Raw genomic sequence first — 23,692 nt, 5'->3', positions numbered from 1 at the left:
TGTTGTTTTATCAAAATGTACTTTCGTATGTTGTGATTAAACCGAGAGACCTGATAGCTCCCCCACCCCAAAAAACATTCAAGAGTAAAACCAAATTAATGTAACAACACAAACAATCTCCCAGCAGTCTGTCCAACAACAGCAAGTACAGACTTCATTGCACGGCTTAAACCAGACGACCCGGAAGAGAGGAGGAGAGGAGTAACAGCGTCGAGAAGCAGGAAGGAAATGCTGATATGACGCGTTTGAATTCCTCACCTTTGGCGCGGTAAGTTATTTCTCTTACCGTTTTCTTCTGACGGCATTGCAAAATAATCTTTATGTTCGCGTAAAAACAGCACACATTGTAGACCTACTTTTTTTTCTTAACATCACAGGATTTCAAGCTTACTTGAGACCAGGATAAGTCTGAATTCTTCAAAGTGTACGTGTTGCGCCGAAGTTTTACCGCCTTCAGTGTTCTCAGCCTGTATTTCCCGTTGCGCATCCTCCTGAGATTTAAAGTAAGGATTCTTATTCAGTTATAGTAATCCGAATGTTTTAGCAAAATATGATAATTTCTCTGTGTTTTCTATGTGTAATACATTTACTTATATTGGTAAACAGGCTGTAGTGAACAGGATTTAAAGAAATGACCTTTTTACAAGTATCTATAACTCTTTTTTTTCGTAGCTACATTATAATCAATTCATTCCGTTTTGACGTAACATCTGATAATACTGAAGTTAGCGGTAATAGTCGGCTGTCCAGTAATGTGTGTCTGTGATCGTCATAGCTGAGGCTCCCTGTAATAATATTTGACTGCGTTGGTATTTTTGTTTTGTTTGTTCTTCCTTTTGAATCGTTCTTGAGGCCCCCTGCTTACCCACAACCCAAGTCAACAGGCTTACTCCCGTTTGTACTGTTTTCTACGATAATGATCACATACCAAATCACTTTGTTTAAATTTCTAAATTATTGAAATACTAATGTCATAAAAACCTTCAACAGGAAATGTGAAGGGGGAATAACGTCTCTAAATCCCAACAGTAAATTTCTCTAGTCTCATTCTGTAATGAGAGATCATGCCTTAAACAGCAGACACCCACACTGACACCAAAAGTAAAGTTTCTTACAGTCCTACAACAGTTAAACACTTAAAATCTGTCATTTAGCCTATGGATAACTGAAAGAGACCTTAATTATTGACTGAACTACCCATACATACTTCAGGCCCGTGTAAAGAGTGTGGCATTTGATAGTTTAGATGCAGTTTGTTTTAATGCAACTGTTTTGCACTGTAACAAGATGTTGTGCATCTTCTCTCCAGGTACTGTATGTCATAACACAAAAAACCATAGTCACAAAGGAATGGAGAGAAGACAAGGTCCTGTGTAAACGCTTTAAAACACAGTTAAAGGCTGCACGCACAAAACCTCCATTTGTAGTCTAAATAGAATCTTAGGCTTCGATAGACATTTATAAACAGCTATTAAAAAAACAAAATGAACATCCTTTAAACTACAGTTTTAATGGTTTTAATGCCAGTGCTTTCTCTTTCACAGGTAATCTGATGCAAAAACATGGATATTATCACTAAAGTACAACTGAGAGTCTCCCCACCAACAGAAACACATCCTATAATCCAGTGCATAACTAACAATGACCTCAAAGAGCTCAGTAAATTACTGAAGGACAATAATGTTAATGGAGTTTACCCTTGTAGCAAGTGTAGTGATTATATAACCCCACTGATCTCTGCTGTTGTAAATCACAACACAGATATCTGTTCTTACCTTTTGCGTCAGGGTGCAGACCCAAATGTACCTTCTGAACTCCTATGGGCACCTTTGCATTATGTCTCACTGTCCGAAGCACCTCTTTATTTTGTAGATCTATTGCTTGAGGCAAAAGCTAGCCTAGATGGATGGAGTCCTACTCCTCTGCAACAACAGATATTAACACCAATGCAAATTGCAGCCATTAAAGACAGGGAGGATATCATGAAAAGGCTCATCTCTGCTGGTGCTCTGGTGACACTGCCATCCAAAAAAGATGCTCAATGGCTTATGGAAAGTAAAAAAATATCTCAGATGATTAATCACTTTGCATCAAATGGAGATAGAGTGTGTTCCCAAATTAGACATTTTTTGGATATGGAAATTGCTGTTTTTGAAAAAACACCTGACGAAGTTTTTAAAATGTTCAACAGTCACATGTTGTTAGAGCATCCTAGGTCTCATCTGACCATGATTGAAATCCTTTTTACTCTTACTGGGAGATGGAAAGATAAATACTGCCAGGCTTGCATTAAATGGCTAAAGAAAACTGGAAATGTGAATACTTACATTGAAGGTGCAGCCAGTCGCTTTCCAAACATCCCCAAGACACATGTAGAGGTGGCAGTTGAAAGTTTGAGTGCAGTTTTCTGCACAATGGAAAACATATCAAATGAGCATGCAGTAGCTGTAGTTCCACAACTACTGAAACTGCTTTGCTTAAAAGAGAGACCTGACATCTGTGAATCAGTGCTACAAACACTGTATGTGATAACACAGAAAACAAAAGGCACAAAGGACTGGCACGTCAACTTTTTAGAGAACTTATGCAGAACAGTTGCCCCTTTTGTAAATGAGCAACACTCCACTAAGATCAGGATTTACACGTACGCTATATTCGCAAACCTGGTGTCAGTTGAACAGACAGCAAATATTTTAAAATCAGTGGGCATAACTTCAGTGCCCGAGGACATACTGACATCTGTAGAAATGGAAATAAATGAAAAACTGAAAGAGGTGCTGAGGAGTCTGAAAAAGTATTTCAGCAGGTCAAGCTCAGAATGTGAGGGAAATGCAGTCTCAACTTTAGTCAGGAAGAAGAAAAAGAAGAAGAAAAAGAAGGAAAAGGCCCAAAAGCAAGAAGACCCAAATGATGAAGTTTCCACTGCAGCAACTGAACCAACAACAGAAGTTTCTGCTATGGAATCAACTTCAAATTTAAAGCCTTTTAAATACAGCACCAATAAAAATGCAGAAAAACAAAAATGGCTTCCAATCAGCAACAGGTGGAAGGACAAACTGGAGATGCTTGCTGGCACAGATGACAGTAAAATATCCAGAATCAGAAGCATTATTTATGTGAATGATGCAGAATTCAGAATAGCGAAGGGAAGTGATGGTACTGAAGTCTTCTTGGGGCTGAGAGAGGACGGCACAGAAGTTGCCATTAAGAGAATGTCTAAAAGCAACTATGAAGTGCTGAAGAACGAAGAAGGAATCCTACGACTTCCTGAACTCGATCATCCTTATATCGTACGATATGTTGATGCTGCAGAGGACGAGAACTTTGGATATCTTTGTCTGCAACTTTGTGAATACACCTTGGAAGAACATATCAAGAATGATGACCATGACCCACAGATGTTAAAGAAACTTGTCAGACAAATTCTTGAAAGTCTAAAGGTGCTTCACTGTGGAAATCCTAAAATTCTTCACCGAGATCTCAAACCCCAGAACGTTTTGATTGGTGAGACATGTTTGAAATTCAGAGAAAAACAAAACAAAACAGATGTCATGAATTAATGATTTATTTTCATGAGTTTTGTACTTTATTCCTCCTGCAGATGTTACTGGGAGGGCAAGATTAGCTGATTTTGGCATAAGCAGACGCTTACTCAAAGGCCAAACAACTTTACGTACATGCAGTGCAGGAACCAAATGCTGGATGGCCCGAGAGACTTTAGCAGAAGAAGCGGAAGAATCTGTCATATCATACAAGTCAAGCACTGACATCCAGGTAATACAGGTCCATTAAACTTGATTAACTGAAAGATGCCTTGGTAAAAATACCTAAACTGATGTGCTACTGTTAAGGTGGCAGGCATGCTGATTTATTATATCCTCTCTGGAGGCAACCATCCATTTGGCAAATCCTTTAAATGTGAGTCAAACATTTATGATGGAAAGTACAGTTTGGATCATGTTCAAGATGTGGTGGCAAAGGATCTCATCGAGTGGATGATCAACAAAGAGCCAAAGGACAGACCCAAAGTAGAAGAATGCTTAAACCATCCCTTCTTCTGGACTCCGAAAGAGTAAGGAAGTCATGCTGTAACAGAATCTGCGATTTCTAGTTTAACTTTAGTAAAGCAAGAATAGATTTGCTAATGAGAGCCTAAACTGTGAAGGATTTTCAATCATTTTCCCACACATGGTGGAAAGTTTTCAGTCTGTTACTTGGCTTAATCCATATGTTGGGAAAATGAGGTCAAACCGTCTTGTACTCAGACAGGCACGTTAACATTGGCAGCAAATACTAAATTTGTTTCATACATTTCTGTTCTTGTCTTTTTAAGCATGACTCTTTTTTGCTGCTCCTGTTATTATTCAAGATTTTCCTCTTAGTTTTATGTTGTTACTTATAAAGCGTAATTTAAGCTTTATTTCCAGGCAGTTTGAATATTTGAGGAAGACCGGCAACAGGGAGGAGGTGGCAAACTGTCGAAATGCCGATGAAAAGCTGATTGGTTCACTAGAAGCATGTGCTAATGGATCCTTCAAACTGTGGAAAAATAAGGTGACTTACAGATGAGAGGTCAAACTTATGTATTCCTAAAGTCCAGTTCATGACCACCATGTTTTGTTGTTGCAGTTTCCCCAAGAGCTGCTTCAGAAGATGGATGGCAGAAAGCCGTACCCTGAAACCACACTGGGATTACTGCGCTTTATACGCAATTTCCATGAGCATAAGTAAGTTAAACTAAATGAAAAACATTATTTCATGAACACATATTCATATGTGTATATATATGAATTTCTTGTAACTATATGCACATATCACAAATATTTCTGATACTATGACAGATTTGGAAGCTTACTTCTCTGTTACTACTCATTAATAAAACTTTCCTTGTTCACAGTCGTGAGGATGCTCCTCACATTGAGGTATTGGTGTTATTTCCTGATCTCTTTGGGTGTGTTTACAAGTTTACCAAGGATAAAGGCTGGAATTTAGAAGGAAAGAAGGAAATGTTTGAAAAAGAAGAAACAAAGGACATTTGTACCGCCTTTACAATAATGTCTACAAGTACGGACGACCCTCTGAGTTTCCCAGTACAAGAGTCTCAATAGTGACTTTAAACAAAGTTGAATTCAGTAAGGATGAAGGCTGTCATAAAGGCCTGTACAGCATGACAACCATTCAGAGAAAATGTATATAAGCAAATACTATTATTAGAAGTACAGATGTTAATGAAAGCTTTGAAGGATATTTTGTTCAAGTGTGTATATATAAGCACACCACAGAAACCAAACTAGCAAAATTTGTTCTGCACAATAAGCCAAAGTTTTGCACCTGTTGTTCATTGTGACCACTTTCCAAATCCTGATAGAAGGAGAGATGGTATTTTAAGGGAGCTACTAGTACTAGATGTCAGTAATGTTATTTGTATGGTTTTATATTTAGTAGTTAATTTAAAATGTGCTATTATGGTGGCTGTATTTGCAAATGTTAGTGATAAAAATTCTTTGTTACTTTCAGCTTTAGTAGATAGATCAGTGGAAAAACGACAGGAAAGCAGGGGCAGAGAGAGAAGGGGGAAGACATGAGGCAAAGGACCGCGGGTCAGACTAAAACCTGGGCCGGCCCTTCTCGGCCATATGACATGTGGGCGTCTGCACAACGCGCTGAGCTAAACTGGCGCCCAATAAAAATAAAAATACACTGGCGATACTTAAGAATAAATTCTTCCACTTCTGTTTTTATAGACAGTGTTATTCCAGATAGGAAAATGATAAACCTACTTTTTCCTTTTTTAATGTATTTTATTTTGGTTGTGTGAAGCAAATACATAGCTTAAGTATGCATTTTCATTTTTGAAAATTTATATATAACATGTCAACTGTATACTAGTACTATGCACTATGCCAACTTTTCTATTCATGTATTTTGAATTAAAGTGAATGTCATTGAGAATTTACCAAATATATTAGAATTTGTATGTTTTATTAAAGATTTTATCTCATGTTCATATTGTAAAAAACTGCAAATTTAATGTTTAGTAGCTAAATAAATTCCTTTTTTTTTTTTTTTAAAGTTGAAAGATGTGCTTCTTCCGTTCGCCAGCATAGTTGAAATCAGGCTTCAGAATGTGGAAATGCTGAATTTCATTTAATTTCATTCAATTAAAAACATAGTAGCTTGCAGATCTGAAACCTGAAACCAAAACTGAAATGTCTTGAACCTGGGTTCTTTCTCAAGGCCAAGGGTGAGAAACTTGACTGGCTTTAAAAATATGTCCAGTTGTACAGGGGCAAAATAACCCCTCAGCACTCTTGTGCATGATCTCAAATATATTTTTCATGAGTTCATGACCTGCAGTCAATTGTTTTAAGTATAACTGAATACTAATCTGTAATGGTGGCTATATAGTGCCAATACATTCCATTTACAGCACATGCTTTACTATGTTATTAACACTGAATGAGCAGTGGCCCTTGTTTGTTTGTTTGTTTGTTTGTTTGTTTGTTTGTTTGTTTGTTTGTTTGTTTGTTTGTTTGTTTCAGGCTTTTTAGAGTGAAAACGCCTGGCCTGATGGTTCTCAGCAAGGTTTTCTATAACAGGTCGCCTTTCAACAAGCTCCTGCCTTTATAAGCTGATATCTGGTGTTTGCGAGGGGTATCTGATTGGTATAAAGTTGGTTAAAAGGGGGGCAGGGCTAAACACCTTAATCAGTCTGTATTAAATTTACTATATAAACTGCCTAGGGTCCCTGGATTAGCAACAGCTTCTGGAAATGATGTATAATTTCACACAATGTGTATAATTTCTTGCAAATTATACACATTACCAAATGATCACTATAGACCTTATAGTCAAAGGAGCTTGCAAAGAAAAGCGTCTGGACTTCTTTAAGTTGCTTGAAGACGTTTCACCTCTCATCCGAGAAGCTTCTTCAGTTCTAAGGTGAAATGGTGGAGAGCCCAGATTTAAACCTGGTGGGAGTATCCCTCCCCAAAGTATATTAATAAGACTGATTTATCTAATTATTAAGTTTCTAAAGAAACCTGACGTTACTGGAACCCCCTATAGACCTTATAGTGCCCAGGCCATCACTGTTTACAAACTTTACAGGGTCTATAGACATAAAGAAAACAGTGCATTTTCCCCATATAATTTGTATTATTTAAGCGGTTTGCTCGTTTCTCTCCAAAAAGTGCTGAAACGGAATTTTTTTTTAGTGGAAGACTTTCTGCTTTTATTATGAAGGAACCCATTTCCGCTTTATTGTCAGCTTCACTGATTCCCCACTATTTATCTCAAATCTCTTATATATATATATATAACTCGAATCGTTCTTATAAAATCGTTTAGAACTTCATTGTATAAAATTGTCCAAAACTGAATTTCTTCAAATATAATATTATTTTCACAGACGTACCGGAAGTCGTTTCCATGTTTTGTCTTTCTGCGTAATTTGACAGCGGAGGCTAAGAAAGTGACGTTGCAGGATAAACAAACGGATGAGGAGAGGGGGGCTGGTGTGTCGTGACATTTTTGCAAAATATTACGAATAATGCAGTCTTCCAAGAGGAGTGAGAGTGACTGGCAGGGGCTAGTCAGCGAGGTAAGTGAGGGGGAGAGACCGTAAACAGCTGCAGACACTGACCAGTTTTATAGATGTTTCCCGGTGTCCATATGGAAACGAGCCTCTGTCTCTTAGCTTTCATACACCTGGACGTTCATTAATACACGCACGAGCTCAACGTTTTTTGACACCGGTGGGCTCTTCATTGATGGCTTCTGCTAGCTATTCCGTTAAGCTGATAGCATACGACTGTGTTGGTGCAAATACACCAACCCACCCCTATATGATGATGCTACTGTGTACAGATAGGGTAGACCCACCTGTGGGCTCGCGTTTAACCTGTTAAGGGTATTACCGAGTAAGCTATTTGTATATATGAAGGTAAGCGTGTGTATATTTTGACGCTAACGCAGTAATTTAAGCTTGTAGGCTAATTTAATTAGCACTATATGCCGCAAATATCGAATAACCTGCACCTTTATAACATTTGACAGACCATAGAAATAAGAAAATAATTAGCATTTAACGCAGTAATGAAAAAAAAAAATGTTTGTTTGTTTTGATTTATTTTACTGTAACTGAAAGACATGGCAAGCACTGAACTTAACAAAACTACTACAGCACACCGTGCTGTATGATAGGAGCTGCTATTTGGTTATAAGCTGGTCTGACTGCTATCGGTCTCCACTGTTCATTATTGTGGGCCTTATCTGTACGTCAAACACTTCACTCCAGTGTGTTTTTCCACCTGTGGGAAACAGGTTAGGGTTGGTTTTGTTTGCACAATTAATGTAACCGTTCCCATCACAGAATAAGATAAACATAAAGATACATGATAAAACCAAGAACAAGCTTGATGCAGATGTTACATGTCCAGCTGTGGTCCCTGAAATAAACATTACTGCCAATTCAGTCAACAGTAATATATCTCATAGCACCATGGCTCGTGCATTGTTTGCTTAAGTTCTTGGTGTGTAAGCGGAAGTTGGAGAGTAAGAAGGAAGCCCTCCTCATCCTGTCCAAAGAGCTGGACACCTGTCAGCAGGAAAGAGACCAGTACAAGCTGATGGCCAACCAGCTGAGAGAACGCCACCAGGGACTCAAGAAGAAGTACAGGGAACTCATTGTGAGTGGTTCAGCCTTCAAGGTGGTACTTTTTTGTGACCACCCTTTAGCATGAAGTATTTTACAGCCATGAGCAAAATGAATCGACAGTCCGCTCCAAGATGTTGAAATTCATTTTCACACTTGTGGTATTTTTTGTCATGTTAACAGGATCATTACTTTGCTTAATGTTGCAGATCCTGATCTGATTTTGTCTTTATGTATTTTCTAGATTTCTTGAAGGAATATCGATTTTTTTGTGTAATTCTGATAGAGTTTCTCTATTCAAGCCCACCCCAAAAAAAGAAAATATTTTAAATTTTTTGGCAGCAGCTAAACGTAGATATTCAGTTTTCCATTTACACGCTGCTACAGTTTATAGTATTTGCTGTATTATTGCATCTGATGATAGAAGTCTTTTTTTCATGTTTCAGGATGGTGACCCCTCTTTGCCACCTGAAAAACGCAATCAAGTAAGTTTTAATTTTATTAATACATATGCTAATAGGTACAGTTAAATGAGGTAATGTCTATTAAAAATGTGTGTAATTCATAAACAGTTAATCCAATGCTTATGTTAAATTCACAGCTTGGTTGTTTATTTGAAATTCTTCGTGCTGGCATACAGAGGCCATTTCTTTTGTGCTGCAGGATAAATATCAGGGTGTAGGTTAATCAGACTCCTCTCTCTCTCCTTATTGAATGCACTTAAGTAGGTGAGAATTCCAGACTATTGTTGTTCTAGGGTGGGTGTGTCTTCTACAAGTCCTGAGGCCTGCACTATGAAGCAGGATTTTGTCTTTTCCAGGTAACTCCCTGGTTAAACCTGACTTTTCTGTACTGCAAAGGTGGCTCACTCCTTATCAGTGTACATCGCCATGGTAACATATGCTGTGAACCTAACCTGCTATGGAGCAGGATGTTTCCCAGATTAGAGATCAGCAGGCATGAAATCCTCATCTACTGACTGCTCAGTTTTCTGGAAAATAGTGGCACTATCCATGGGACCTCTGTGCACAGGACAGAAGGACAGAATAGGAGCATCTAAAGTTTTTTTTTAATGGCATCTGAAGTCTTTGTCTTTCCTTGATCAACATCAGTGATAAATCTGGATTCTTAGATGCAACTTTGTTCCATGATTTGTTTTCTGTTAGCTTCACTTCCACCACTAGATCTATAGCTGAGAAAATAAAAAGTGAAACTGCTCTCTAAACTTAATGATAGAGTCGTGATATTGACAAGTTTGTTAATATAGAGAGTTTGCATCTTCAAATAGCCTAAACCTTATTAATATTGTAAGCCTTTTCCTGTCTTACTGCCCAAAGCTCTGAAAGTGCTCACACATTCATTCAACACTAAACTGCTGTACAGTGCTTTTCCTGTCATGCTGCTGTGTTATCTGAGGCACTTGTGTTGGTTTTAGTCTGTATTATGTTTTTTTAACCTCTTCATATTTTTCGTACAGTATAGTTTTATTTTCCTATGCAAGATGACCTACTCTGATGCCAGTAAACCCATCGATAATTGCTATTTCTGAATGTTGCCAATGCCAACCCTTTCATGTGAACGCGCAGGGGAAACCTTGGATTAACTTAGTGCCTTGATAGCCAGCTTTGTGTGACTGCTTATCCTGACTGCCAGTGTTAGGTTAAGTGAATCCAGATAACAGAAAGATGTTCTGCTGAACTTGCTTTGTAACATAGGGCCCTGCATGACTCTGTCTTATTGTGCTTTCAGGGACAGCGTGACACTGAACAGTTGCTGGTTGAATAGCACTATAAAATACAATGAAATAGTAACAAAACACCAGTGAAATGAAAAATGAAAATACTAATGTGTACACTAGATGGCACTAAATAATTGTCTCTTTCATTAGAACAGGATTGTGGACTGGCTTTGGTTTTATCTCTGAAATTTTGTGGATGTTAAGATAGGCATTTTTTTTTTCTTGAGTTGAAGAAGGAAAATGTTTGATGCTGATTAAATGTGATTTCCTGGGGTATTTGAACCTTGTCTGGCCTGGCACAAGCTGTTGTGCATTCACTCTTCTCCTCCTCCTGCTCTGCAGGTGAACCTGGCTCAGCTGCTGAGGGACTCAAGGGAACGAACAAAACAGCTTGCCGAGGAGGTGAAGGAGCTCACTCAGAGGCTTGCAGAGGCCCAGGGGGATAACAAGGTGAAGTAACCAGGGGTACTCGCACAAACGTACATGGAGATTAACTATTTAAGAGAAGTAAAAAGTTGAACTTATCTTTTCTGCAGCTCCTGAGGATGACCATTACTCGACAGAGGCTGGGGGATGAAGAGGTCGGGGTGCGTCACTTCCCCGCCCATGAGCGTGAGGATCTGGTTTGCAAGCTAGAGAGAGCTGGGCTACAGGTGGATGTATTTCTTACCTCAAAGCACTTTGATATGGTTGGCAATTAATCCTTCATTTTCAGGTCCATTTCTTCTTTTGTGGAATATTCATTAGGATGTTGCTACAGGATTAAGGAAAAGGAGGGAACTCCGTCCAGGGACATGTCATTTACAAATTTAATCCAAAAGAAAGACTGTTTTTAAAAAAAAAAAGTCTAAATCACTACCTAGGACGTTAATTATTGGTAAAGTCCTAAGATCGCTTTGTAACATATTAGCAGTTGCACAGTACTGTCAAATAATACAAATAAAAGCATTTTCTATGTGGGGTGGTGGAGCTTGGTTTGAGCTGTTTAACCAGATGCTTAAAGTCCTGTTTTCTGACATATAACTCCATCAGTAATTTCCATCCACTGTTCACTTTTCCTGTCATAGGGAGTGCTCCAGTGACACTGACGATTGATGGAATAGTGAAACATGTTTGTAGTTTCCACATTTAGCAGGAACTTTTTTGTTGCATATCTTACAAAGCCTTGTGCTTAGTTGGAGATTATTGAAGTAGCTCCCTTTTTAGGCACTAAATCGCTCCAACATATACTTGGTCTTATGTCATTTTTTTTTATCACATGAAACTTTATGCCGGTGTTTTTGCAGATGACATGATATGGCACAGCTCTAGTTATCCCTGTCACTTCACAACAATGATCTAGGTTTGAATCTTTTGTCCATTCAGGGTTTGAAAATGTGTGTGTCATTAGGTAAATGGATGTAGGATGAACAGGGTGAGTGTAAATGGCAATTGAGTCCAGTAGTAAGTGATTCAGTAGTGACAGTTTCTATTGAAAACCAGTAACTGGTGCAGATTGTAACTACTGTAGAGGCTTTAGAGTGTTCTTTTCTGCTTTTCATAGTCTTGGTTGATTGGGTATTGTCGTAACCCTGATGGGTCGATGTTGACATGCAAGTTATTGAATTTGATAACTCGAGGATGAAGCAATGTAGGAATTTTAAATCTATTCCATTGGTGTATCTACTTCATGACCTCGGCTCAAGGTCAGGAGTCAAAGGTCAAGTGTTCATTACACTCATTCAAAGGTTAAGTTGTCCTACAGTTTATGTAGAGAACAATGTAGTGACTTGTATCATTTTTAACTACATATTAATAAGACTGATTTATCTAATTATTAAGTTTCTAAAGAAACCTGACGTTTCTGGAACTGTTCGTTTCTAGTCAGGGCCTCATGACAGACATTTATTATAGATTTCCTCAGTAGACGTAAGCTCAGTAATTCATTCATTTTGTTTAAAACTTTCCATAGTGAATCACACTTTTTGCTTGGAAATACACTTGGCGCATTACTGTCCATGTGCTTTGAATTTAATTTCAGAGTAGAACATTTTATTATTGGCAGAATCCTCTCTGCACATTAAACACAGTAAATGTATTAGACTGATAAACAATACTTCCTCCTCTTTGAAACCCGCAGTGGAGCCACTTAACTGTTATCTACTAGAGTGGAAGCTGCTCACTTTAAAACAGCAGGGGAGCTCCTGAGTTGCTGAAGGCTAAAAACAGTGAATGCAGCCTCAGCAAACTCTACTTTAATGAGCAAAAGCTTTGAAATATCCATCACGTGAACGTTTCCGTGGCTTCCCTCACAAACAGTTCTGCCTGTATGCCTTTTTCTAGATGGAGGAGATGGAGAACAACATGAAAGCACTGACAGACGAGCTCCAGGACGTGAAGGCTGAACGCACTGTGTTCAGAGAGAAGGCGGAGCGACTAAATATGGAGCTGAATCATATTTTGGGGAACCACGAGGCTCGCATCATTGATGTGGACGCCCTGTGCATGGAAAACAAGTGAGTTAGAGATGTGCCAGACAGAAGTGTCATCATTTGACACTTTTTAAAATAAATTTTTCAGTCCCAATACTATCTTCTAAAACATCAAAACTATTTAATACCAAACTTCGAATTTACCTAATAAACGTAATTAGTGTAAACCAACTAAAAGGTATGTTAAATCTTGAAAGTAGACATCTTTGACTTCAGTATTAACTTCATAAACTCCTGGCATTTTCTCAGCTACCTTTCATCATCACCTTTTTCAGCAGTCTTGAAGGAGTTCTCACACGCTGAGCACCTCCTGGCTGTTCTTCCTTACTCTGTGGTGCATCTCATCCAAAAGCCTTTTCAACGGTGGTTAGGTTTGGATGTCCGTGGATGCCAGGTGTTCCTGATTCTGAACACCATCCTTTTTTTGAGAGAGGGGCTTTAATGTTCCCCTATTGTGAAATAATAATAGAAGTCAGAAATTGCTGCAGGATGAATTCTGAGTAAATCATCAGCAGTGTCACTAGCAGATGTCCTCACAGTATCACACCATCTTCGCCATAACTAACAATGAGAGACACGTGCATGTCCATTTCTTGTTTCTTAGATGATAAAGGTGTGATTTGCACAGTGTCCTCCAAACAGCTCCTGCTGAGATGTGTTTGGTTCCTATCAAACTTGAGGGCTCTAATCTGAAGTGCCAATGATTGACTTGTGAGGCTGTAATCCTGATAAACTTCTCTCTTGGTCTTCCTGTCTGGAGGCAATTGTCATGAAAGACAGTTGATAGATTTTGAGATGGCACTTGGGGAAACTGAATGAACTGACTGACCTCCTTTTTTTTGAAATAATATAAACTTGTTTCTCTCTTTATTTAGATGGCCATTTCTTGTTGCTTAACTAAGCAGTACTGGACATGTTCTTCCTTACTGTACATGCGCTTCAGTGTTTTTACCCACGTCTTATGTGGTAGTCATGTTTAATCGGGGTGGACGTTAGCTAACGAAAGATCAAAAAAGCATGGATAAAGAGAATGCTTGGTTTCATTTCCATATGAATGCATTTTTTATGTTGTGACTTCTGTGTTCTACATGGCAGAGGGTGAGCTAAATGACAAACAGCAAGACAAACATAAACAAGAGTCATTCACGTTACCAAATGCTCTTTTTGACACTGCCTCCTGCTCACAGTGCACAGCGATTATACATGTAATGTGGAACTCCTCTGTCTGTCATGTGTGTTTTGACTTTGCTGGGTGTCTTTCTAATCAATGTTCCTGTAGGTATTTACATGACCGTTTAAATCAACTGCAAGAGGAGGTGAACCTGCTGAAGTCAAACATCATGAAGTACAAGGTACAGATTGAATGCTGCAGTTAAAATGTGACACAGACATTGCCTGACTCAGTGCATGTAATTTCTTTACATGTGTATGGTTTTGTGAACGTTCTTAATGCAAAGGAAGTGGCTTTTTACTAAAATGTTCGTGTGAATCAGCAGGGTGAGCTTTATTCTCTTGTTTTTCTGTCCCTGCAGACAGCCCTGGAGAGGAGGAAAAACTCCAGCACATATGGGAAATCAAATAACAGTCCTCTTACTGGAGTCCTCTCAGCCAAACAAGGTGAAAACACAACCTGTTCAGCTCACTTTGAGTTCTTTAAACTCAGACATAAATAGATGTAGTATTAGCTGATCTGGAAACTGCAGAAAGGCACTAATGCGAATGTTCTCAGGCCAAATAAACTCTACAACTGATGGCGTGTCTTCAGTATAACAACCACTTCCTTTGTTTCTGCCCGTGTCTCAATGGATTATTTAATAACTTCTCTTTTTGCCGATCCTCCGAGCCACTGCCGGACACCAGCTGGGTTACTAATTGTATTCTGAGTGGTAAAGAGCACCACTGGCAGGGAAATGAGCCTGCCATGATGACTGACAGTTGCTGGCAGAAGCAGCACAGTGGGCTCTGGAGTTAAAGTTAGGAGAGTGTCACCTAGAAGACATCTGTTTCTAACTCTCCATCTCTGTCTTACTCTTATCATGCTGTGTTCCCTGTCTCTTGTTATATCACCCTGCTTTCTTTGTTACCTATTTTTAACTTTTGTGTAAGTTTTATTGGGGGATTATTGGCATTTCTCTTCCCTCCATTTGTGGCTCTCTGTCCCTTTCTCTTCCCATCCTGATTTTTTCCCCCTTTCCCTCTCCTTTTTAGTTCAAGAGATGCTTCTGGAAGAGCAGGGCTGCAGTCTACCAGCCACGCCTCAGTCAATCGCCGACCTCAAGTCTCTCGCCACTGCTCTCCTGGAGACGATCCATGAGAAGAATTTGGTCATCCAGCACCAGAGACACAGCAACAGGTATTAAGAGTTCCTGCTTTGCCGCTGATGGCATCATAATGGTAATATTTCACCTTTAACCCCCTAACACAGTTACATTGTTTGTCTAGCTGTTACAAGAATTCTCCTCCTATAAAGCAAACACTGGAATATGACATAAGTGTGCGCACACACACACACTGACCCTTCTTCTCACCTGGCCTGCAGGATCTTGGGAAATAGAGTTGCAGATTTGGAAAGGAAGCTGAAGACCTTGGAGGTTTCAGGATTATGGAGTCTTCCAGGTGGGTCTTTGAACACCTAAGCTGTTCCACCATCAAACCTTTTATGAATCCATTAAAAACTAAAAGTAGTTCAGCAATGTTTATTTTGAGACACTTTTGTGCTTTTGGAAAAATGATCACATATGATGAGTAAAACTAATGAATCATATTAATGTATCGTTTGAAGACTACCGCTGAGAACATGTAATCTTTCCCACATCATTAGAAAACATAAATGTGTGTGTGTGTAGCCAATAAAACATTAAGATAAGCAAAAGATCAGACGTTGGCTGGTGTCAGATAGCTTTGTCTTTGCTCTGCTCTGCCTTGAAGACCAGCATCCCGGCATCGCCTTTTCACTCTTGACAATGAGACTGGTGTTATGTTTGTAACATTTAATGAAGCTGCCAGCTGAGGACCTGCGAGGCATCTGTTTCTCAAACTCGAGACTCTGATGTCTTCTTGCTCAGTTGTGCACTGGGCCTCCCACTTCTCTTTCTGCTCTGGTTAGAGCCAGTTTGCTCTGTTCTTTGAAGAGAAGTGCACACTGTTGTACTTCATTTTTATTTAATTTTTTTGGGGATTTTTCCTCATGGAATATCTTTCACGTCTAAGAACAAGAAAACTGAAAAACTGGAAAGTTGACTTGTTTTTTCTGTCTGTTTAAATCCACACAGGCTGAAGCTCCAGACACGCGACTACTTAAACTTTAAGCTAATCAGCTAAAACAGCTTTTAATAATCTTCTGTTACTATCATAGTCATCATCTACTACATAGATATTCCATTAAAATCAAGAAAAAGATAACAATGACTTTAAAGTTATTTTGATTTAAACAAATTAGGACCTCTTTTATTTTAAAGGTCTATGTAAAATCTCCTAAAATCATGGATACAGTATTGAAGTGCATCCATATAATAAATATGATTTTCAATTTAAGTTAAAATCATTTAATAATTGTCTCAGTGTTGTCCATCTGATGCATTTAAAGGTTGTTTAAATGACCCGGAGATCTTTGCTGGGATCGTTCTAGCTGGCCTGCTGGTTTAAATTCATTTCCTCTCCTGTCTTTTTCATTAATGAGCTTTTCTGTTCATAACACTGTGCCTTTCTCTCCTCTCTGGCTGCGTCTCAGGCTTGACCTACCACGTATCTGTGGGAATTGGGAGTATGTATTCCTTCTGCCCCACTTAGTTCATCCATGCCCTCCACTATGTCATGCCAGGACAAATCTGGGCAGACGCCCAGAAAACATGTCACCTCATGCCCACCGTTTACAATGCGTTGACTCCATTGACCACCAGCTCATGTGTCTGTTCATGATACCGCTGACTGAATCAGGCCGACGGAGTGCCACACACTGATGCTCTCGGTCCAGTGGACCTGTCTTAAATTTTACTCACAAGAGAAACCAAAAAAAAAAAAAAAGCGCTTTCTTTGAGTGATGCAGTTGGGCTTCTTTTAAGGGCAGCACAGTACTGTTGAGTAGTAGTAGTAGAAGGATTCGAGGCTCTCATAATACAGATGAGAGCCTTGTTGAAGACAGTTTGTCATATACAGTTTTGGTATATGAGGGTGTAAAGTCAAAGTTCTTATTATTTTATCAGAAAGTGAATTTTTGCACCACTTTTTAACCCTTGATCCTATATTTGTATTTAAAATTGAAGTATAAAAAATGCTGTATCGGCTGTCAGATTTTCCTCAAAGACACAGCTCGTGACTTTTCCTGTCCTGCAAAGACGTCCGACTCTCAGTAGAGCAAAACCAGTCCAAAAATATAAAACTATTTACCAAACGTAATCGAAAAACATTTGCGGCCTGAAACAAGGGGACCGTGCTTGCTCACTTAGAAAGCAGTTCCCCTTTATCTCCACTGGAGGGAGATGTTGTGCCGTCTATGAAGCAGACTGAACGGTGGAGGGGCTGCGGCTGGATGGAGGTGCCCTGTCATGAGACCGTCATTCTCTCCGCCATAAAACTGACAAGCATCCATTACTGAAAATGATTGCCCACATTACAAACACATTTAGGGGAATGTGCCGTTATTAGGGAATTTGTAGACGAGGGCCCAGAGTGCCTGACGACCACGCTGTCCACCACAGTTAGGGAGACAGAGATATAGAGAGAGATGTGAGCGTCTGTGGCCTTGATGCGAGATGAAGTTGGGCTGATTGATATTAAAGGCAAACGGGATAGGATGGAGGGCCTTGGCTGCCTACCTGAGTCCCGGAAAACACTAGAGGTGACTACATTGTCTACGGATGAGAGAGAGCCAAAAACAATAACAGTGACATCGATGCGGTGAGTCAGATAAAGTTGTGATTGATAGCTTCCCCCACCCCAGTCCTCCAGTTCAGCGCCCCCACCTCCTGTGCTGAATGAGTGTGAGCTGAAATGTAACACTGCGAGTGAAAACCTGTCAGAGTGTATCAGAGATTGAAAAGACAGAGGTGGATACAGAATGCACCCTGTTTTGGTCAACTGACAGACTTTTTCCAGTTAAGAGGAAGGCATTTCCTGTCAATGTCGAGCTAGACAGCACTGCATAGTGTAAGCTCCTGTGACTAGCTGACAGCTATGTACACTTCTCCCGTTTGTGATATAGTCTTTAATATCCAGTATGATCTGGTGTCACATAATATGGAATAGTCCTTTTTTATGCGCATAAACACACATATATATTTGCGTGTTTGTTAGATGTGTTTCAAAGAGGTGTAGAGGTGGTTAGATGACGATACAGGCAGCTGTCAGTAAGGGTTCAAAGCAAACCACTGGTGCCTCCTATCTTTGAGTTCTGCACGCCTCATGGAGACACAGCTGCTGTGCTCAGTCTGGGTCTTCGTCTGCATATCCAGTAACCAGCATCGCTTTATTACTGGCTTCAAAAGGCAGTCTGGTGAAGTTTTCCTCGACTGTTCTCCTAAAAATAAATCTAAACTGTCCTAACACAATTGCAAGTTTAGATGCAGTTTCACACACTACTGGCCAGTCTTACCTATGTGATGTCGATATATTGCTCAGCATTCTAGCATCTTCCTAAATGGCACTTTTATGTCTGCCCAAAATGGCCCATATCTGCATATCTTTGGCCTTGAATGATGGCAGTGGCTCAGGGTTGGTCTGTTTGCTTAGACTCAGCTGCTGCACCACCTTATATGGATCTGATGTTACGTGTGGGATTAGATTTGACAATACTTGCCATAAAACATCATCAGGCTCAGTTTTCTGACTCGTGGGTCAAGTCTTTTTCACACAGCAGTTGTTATTAGTGCCAAAAATAGACCAGATCAAGCTCAAAGTGTATCTGGGTGAAAATATAAAAGCCTCCACAGATCATCAGTCTGTGTTGTACTGGGTTGTTGCAGTTTGCAAGAGAATAATCACAAATGATTTGTGGAAATATTGTATTGATTTTTTATGCTTTATTTAGCAGATATTTGGCTAATCGGGCTGTTTTTAGTCAAAAACAATCATAAAATTGATCTTGGTTTTGTTTTATGACAGTTTATTATTTTTAAATATCTTAGTAGTGGCCTATTGAAGTAACCAAAAGGAATGCAGTTTAACAGCCTAACAGCATATTAATGGCTAAACACAGTCTCACAGTTAAATAATTAGAGGAACTTTCTAGACAACATGACTTTTTTGTTTTTGCTTCTTTTGATTTACCCAGCTGGTACGACGAATTCTAACAGTCTCTCCCTCGCTCGCTGTTCCCATGTCAGTGTAAACATTGAGCATCCATAACAATATGGACTGTTTTCATAACAATATGGTGTCCGTTCACCATTCATGATTCTCATGCATTGTGTCTTCCAGTCATCCATTTTCTCGTTCTCCTGTTTGTTTTCTTGTCGCACACTTGAACGGTCGGAGACACACGCAAAGGTTCGCCTGTTCACAGGCTACGTGCGACGGCAGAGGCTGCTAACTTCCAGCCGAGTGTCTGTGCATATAGTTTTGTGTGTATACTCGTGACGTCTGGTTTATAGTGCACAGTCTCTTTTGAGTAGCATATGGTGTCAGCCTAAGAGGCGTGCAGCCATCACTAATGAAGACAGATGAGAGGGAGCTGGAGCCTCTTCCTGTGAGCACTGCAATGCATACGTGCGCCTGTGTTTGCATGCACCATCGTACATGTGCTCCATCCAATCTAACACTCCTCCACCCTCCAAAAAACCCTCTACATATCACTTGTTTGTTGTTCTCATTTGGACCAGAGAGTAACTGGGAGCGTTTTCTCCTTGGCGCTGATGTTACAGGGACAAGAGACAGTATCACACTAAATGAGAACCTTCAGCCAGAGCTCCGTCCTACACGTGTCACGTCTCAGCCAAACATGCAGCCCAGAGTGCATCCACCCAAAGGTGAGTGTGTAATTGCGAGTGACTGGCTTCTCCAGTCAATGATAAGAACTCCTACCGCTAATGGCGTAAACAGTGCAATTAGGCATTGCATGCTAAACACTCCTTTCTACCTTCCGTGTTTAACCCAAGTCCTTTCCCTTCCCGCCTCCACTTCTCCCTGCTCCTCATTGGTGCAAGATGCCCAAATGCCATGGCATTTTGGAAATGTGAGGCAAATTCTCGCCCACTGACATTCAGAAACTTCTGCCATGTTCTCTTTGAAAGAGGGTGGGGGGATCAGGGTGGGAGGACTATAAATATGGATGCCACTTCAAGTAATGTTGCTTTCTTCTTGCGTGTTTTTGCGTGTCTGTGGGGGTGGGGGGACTCTATGTGTGCAGTCTTTAACCTTTTTGCCTGCACATCCACAAATATGGGTCAGTAATCCCCAAAGTGAGAGCATATTTTGGCGAAGAAGCAGAACTAAGCTGTTGCTATTGCTGAGATGCAGGGCGTCACACTTGTCTTGCGTCCCCTTGTCTGGGGCACCGCTGCTATATTTAGCCTGTTGCCATGGAAGCACTTCAGTCACATAAGTAATTGAAATAAGTTTCTACATTGACACTGTGATCCAACTCTGAGAGAGGAAAGTTTTTCTAGCAGAATCAATACGGGCTTTTTCATTTGTGGCTGCTGTTTCGGTTTTTTCATGCATTTTAAACTCTTGTCTAATGCAATTTTTGTTATATTGTTTCGTGTGTGTGGTTTTTGGGTTGGTTTTTTTTATTACTGTTATCAGTTATGACAATAATTATTGTCTCTAGCTACTCATTAGAAAGTTTTCCTTTTTTCTTTTTCTTTAAAAAACTTTTTTGGCTCCAGCTTCAGATCAAGTGAGCGATTAAAATGACCAGTCATCTCATCTTCCTTTTCCCAGTTCTTTTAGACGACAGAAGTTCACATGAATCATCTTGGGAGTGCCACACCGCTGGCGCTGACCTTGGCACAGATGGTGTCAGCAGGGAAGACGCACCTGCACTGCACAGCAGCCTGGAGACTCTTGACAGGGTGGAGACGAATGGGATTGACAGAAGAGGGGGGGAGCTGGTGACCCTTACAGAAGATGCAGGCGTAGAGCTGGAGGAGGGGCGGAGCCCTGTGGAAGAGGCAGGGCATGAGATAGAAGGAGTTGATGATGATGAAGAGCTGGGTTCCACAGTGGAGGAAGGAGAGGAAGCAGCTCTGGCGCTGGATGTCCCACAAACTGAATCAGACCTTCAGTGGCTTTCAATTAAACAAGCTTCTGTCAGTCATTCGGAGGTGGGTCAGCGGCCCTGTGAATCCCAGAACAGTGAGTCCGATAATGTACCTGAACATGAAGAAGCCTCTGTGTCAGCTCCAGAGAGCCAGGCTGCAGAGGTGTCGAGTACAAGAGAGTGGGACGTTCAGTGTCCCTCTGCACAGAGTGACTCCTGTCATAGTGACAACTTGGCATGATCCAACCGAGAAGCTTATTTAAATCCTCGTCCTTGTCGTCGTTATTGATGATTGCATTAATCATCCACTGTTGCATTCCCACAACACAGCCAGTGCTCACGAGCTGTCTTCTCCACCGCTTTAGTCAATAAAAGAGAGAGAAAGCACTTTTTCAGCCACCACTGACAAAGCTCGAAGTGCACTTTGTATCCAGACAAGCTTGTTGCTGCACAGGAACAGAAAATCCTCAAATCGATGGAGTTGCAAACTTCATGCCCTGCAGGAAGAATTTAGCTAGGAAAATAACAAATATGGCAACATGCGTTCCTATGCCCCATATTTCCTTTCCCCTGCGATAAGATAATCCCACTTGTTTGCTTTCTTCTTCCTAAGGGATGTTAATAAACTGAATGCTGCATTTTTTGTCACTCTTAGATGAGTTCAAATTTTCATACCAAAACTTGTAATGAATGTGCACATAATTGTGAATTATTTAATCTTAATACCGGAGATTCTATTGATGTCTGTTCAGCATTATGGGTGAATCTTATTAATGAGTCCATTTTTATTTTTCCATATTTAACAGTTGATTTTTGAACTACACTACATGTGCCTTATATGTGGAACTCGCTGATATTTATAAATGTATAAACCTGCAGCATTGGTGGTTGTCACTTTTCTTTTCACAGATTAAGCTAATACAGACTTTCAGTCATGTGAAAAAGAAAGTTTTCATAGGAATCTGTGCACTCTTATAAATACGTACACCTCATAATTGAGTAGCTTCTAGAGCCACATTTAGCAGTAATAACTTTACATAATTATTTTTTTATATGATTTTATGAGTGTCTCACAGTCTCATCATTTATTCTGTTGTAGACTTTCACGCACAGCAGAAATTCAGACCAAGCTTTAGCTTTCAGACAGATGGCCTCATATTTGACTGAGAATATTTTGGTATGCGGCGTTCATGGTTGACTCAATGACTCAAAGGTCTTCAGGTCCTGTGGCTCCAAAACAACGCTAAATCGTCGTCCCTCCACCGCCATGCTTGAAAGTTGGTATGAGGTGTTTGTGCTGATATACTGTTTGGTTTCCACTGAATGTGTTGCAGTGCATTATGGAAATATGGAAATCTCTACTTTGGTCTCATTTTTCCAAAGGAAATTGTTCCAAAAGTCTAGTGGTTTGTTGTCATGCAACTTTACAAACCTAAGCCCTGCTGCCATTCTCTTCTGAGAAAGAAGAAGCTTTCTCCAGGCACTTCTTACAAACAAGCCATACTTCAGCTTTTTGTAATTGTATTGTTCTGAACTTTAACATTTAACCTAACTGAGGCCCGTAGAGTCTACGTTGTAGATCTTAGGTTTTTGCAGCTTTTCTGAGAATTGCCGGTTTGCCTTTCAACTGAATTTGCTGGGTTGTTCTTTCCTGGGACGATGGTGGCATTATGTCAACACACAACAACGCCAGAGCAGCAAACTGTCCAAACTTCTCCTTTTATAGAGGTGCTCACACCTGCTGATGATCAGCTATTCAAGTGCATTTAATTAGCAGCACCTGGCTGCTATTTCCCTGACAATGCCAGTGGAAGTAGCAAGGGTGTACTTGGTTTTTCCACATGACCGTATCTTTATTGGTCCTTTATATCCTGCAGACACACACACACACATCAAAAGTAGAACTTATTATTTTAAAAAGAAAGAAAAATGTTTATTTTATGTGGGCGGTAAACAGCGAGACCCAAACCATTAAAATAGTTGAACTAGTTAGCCTAAAGTCATAAATGCAGGCTTTCTGCAAACATGATACCAAGCCTTCTGGCTCTACAGAATGAAAATAGTAGGTGGTGAAAAGTACATTTTTGTGCCGTGATTGATGAACATCCAGCTTCTACCAAGTGTTAGTAGCACAAACACAAAGTAGACCCAACCAGCTCCTGTACAAGAATATGACTACTACAATATTCACTTATTTTGTTAAGATGAACATCTGGCTTACCATCAATTGAAATGTTTGGAACGTGATGGGCTGTGTCAAAGGAGTACTTCAGCTTATCTGACAGGGCTTTTGATATATAAGCGAAAGGTTGCGAACCAGTGGTCTTGTGGGATTTAAAGTTGGATGTTTGTAGCAGCTCTTAAGCTAGAAACCACCCAGGCAGAAATTTTATCTGATCAAAACTTCAGCCGACGGAGGCTGACTTTGTGAACCTGGTGTAATAGCTGTTTGAGCTTCCACACACACACATTAAGGTTTGATAGTGATGTTCTGGACCAGAAAATGAAATTTGTTCCAACGAAGTGTTCACAAGGTTGGTGTCTCATTAATTCTAAATGGAGCAGCTTCAGTCCTTTACTGAGTGACAGATTTGAAGTGCTTAACTTGATTCTCTATTTAGAGCCTCACG

General features: G+C 40.0%; 2 protein-coding genes across 4 annotated transcripts; both read left to right on the top strand.

The window, feature by feature from the left end:
• Positions 1-225: 225 nt before the first annotated feature.
• Positions 226-5,966, top strand: LOC146675151 (uncharacterized). The gene is made up of 8 exons (XM_085400254.1): positions 226-268; positions 378-503; positions 1,545-3,504; positions 3,602-3,774; positions 3,852-4,072; positions 4,428-4,554; positions 4,630-4,727; positions 4,898-5,966. The coding sequence occupies exons 3-8, from the start codon at positions 1,563-1,565 to the stop codon at positions 5,106-5,108; spliced, it is 2,772 nt and encodes a 923-aa protein (XP_085256380.1). The 5' UTR covers positions 226-268; positions 378-503; positions 1,545-1,562; the 3' UTR covers positions 5,109-5,966.
• A 1,502-nt stretch (positions 5,967-7,468) lies between these two features.
• ccdc149a (coiled-coil domain containing 149a) lies at positions 7,469-21,934 on the top strand. 3 transcript variants are annotated; one of them, XM_085400251.1, is made up of 12 exons: positions 7,469-7,603; positions 8,529-8,690; positions 9,103-9,141; positions 10,737-10,844; positions 10,931-11,047; positions 12,717-12,889; positions 14,145-14,217; positions 14,398-14,482; positions 15,074-15,218; positions 15,405-15,481; positions 19,723-19,827; positions 20,744-21,934. In XM_085400251.1, exons 1-12 carry the CDS (start codon positions 7,553-7,555, stop codon positions 21,301-21,303), a joined length of 1,695 nt encoding a protein of 564 aa, XP_085256377.1. In that variant the 5' UTR covers positions 7,469-7,552; the 3' UTR covers positions 21,304-21,934. The 3 variants fall into 3 exon arrangements, with proteins under 3 accessions (XP_085256377.1, XP_085256376.1, XP_085256378.1); XM_085400250.1 differs by having other exon boundaries at positions 19,681-19,827; XM_085400252.1 differs by lacking the exon at positions 19,723-19,827.
• The last annotated feature ends 1,758 nt before the right edge of the window (positions 21,935-23,692 follow it).

Source organism: Rhamphochromis longiceps, linkage group LG3 (genome assembly GCF_057381845.1).
Source record: "Rhamphochromis longiceps isolate RC_006_pf linkage group LG3, R_longiceps_female_GT1.1, whole genome shotgun sequence".
In the NCBI taxonomy this organism is placed as follows: Eukaryota; Metazoa; Chordata; class Actinopteri; order Cichliformes; family Cichlidae; genus Rhamphochromis; species Rhamphochromis longiceps.
This window is presented reverse-complemented; position numbering and strand designations above follow the sequence as displayed.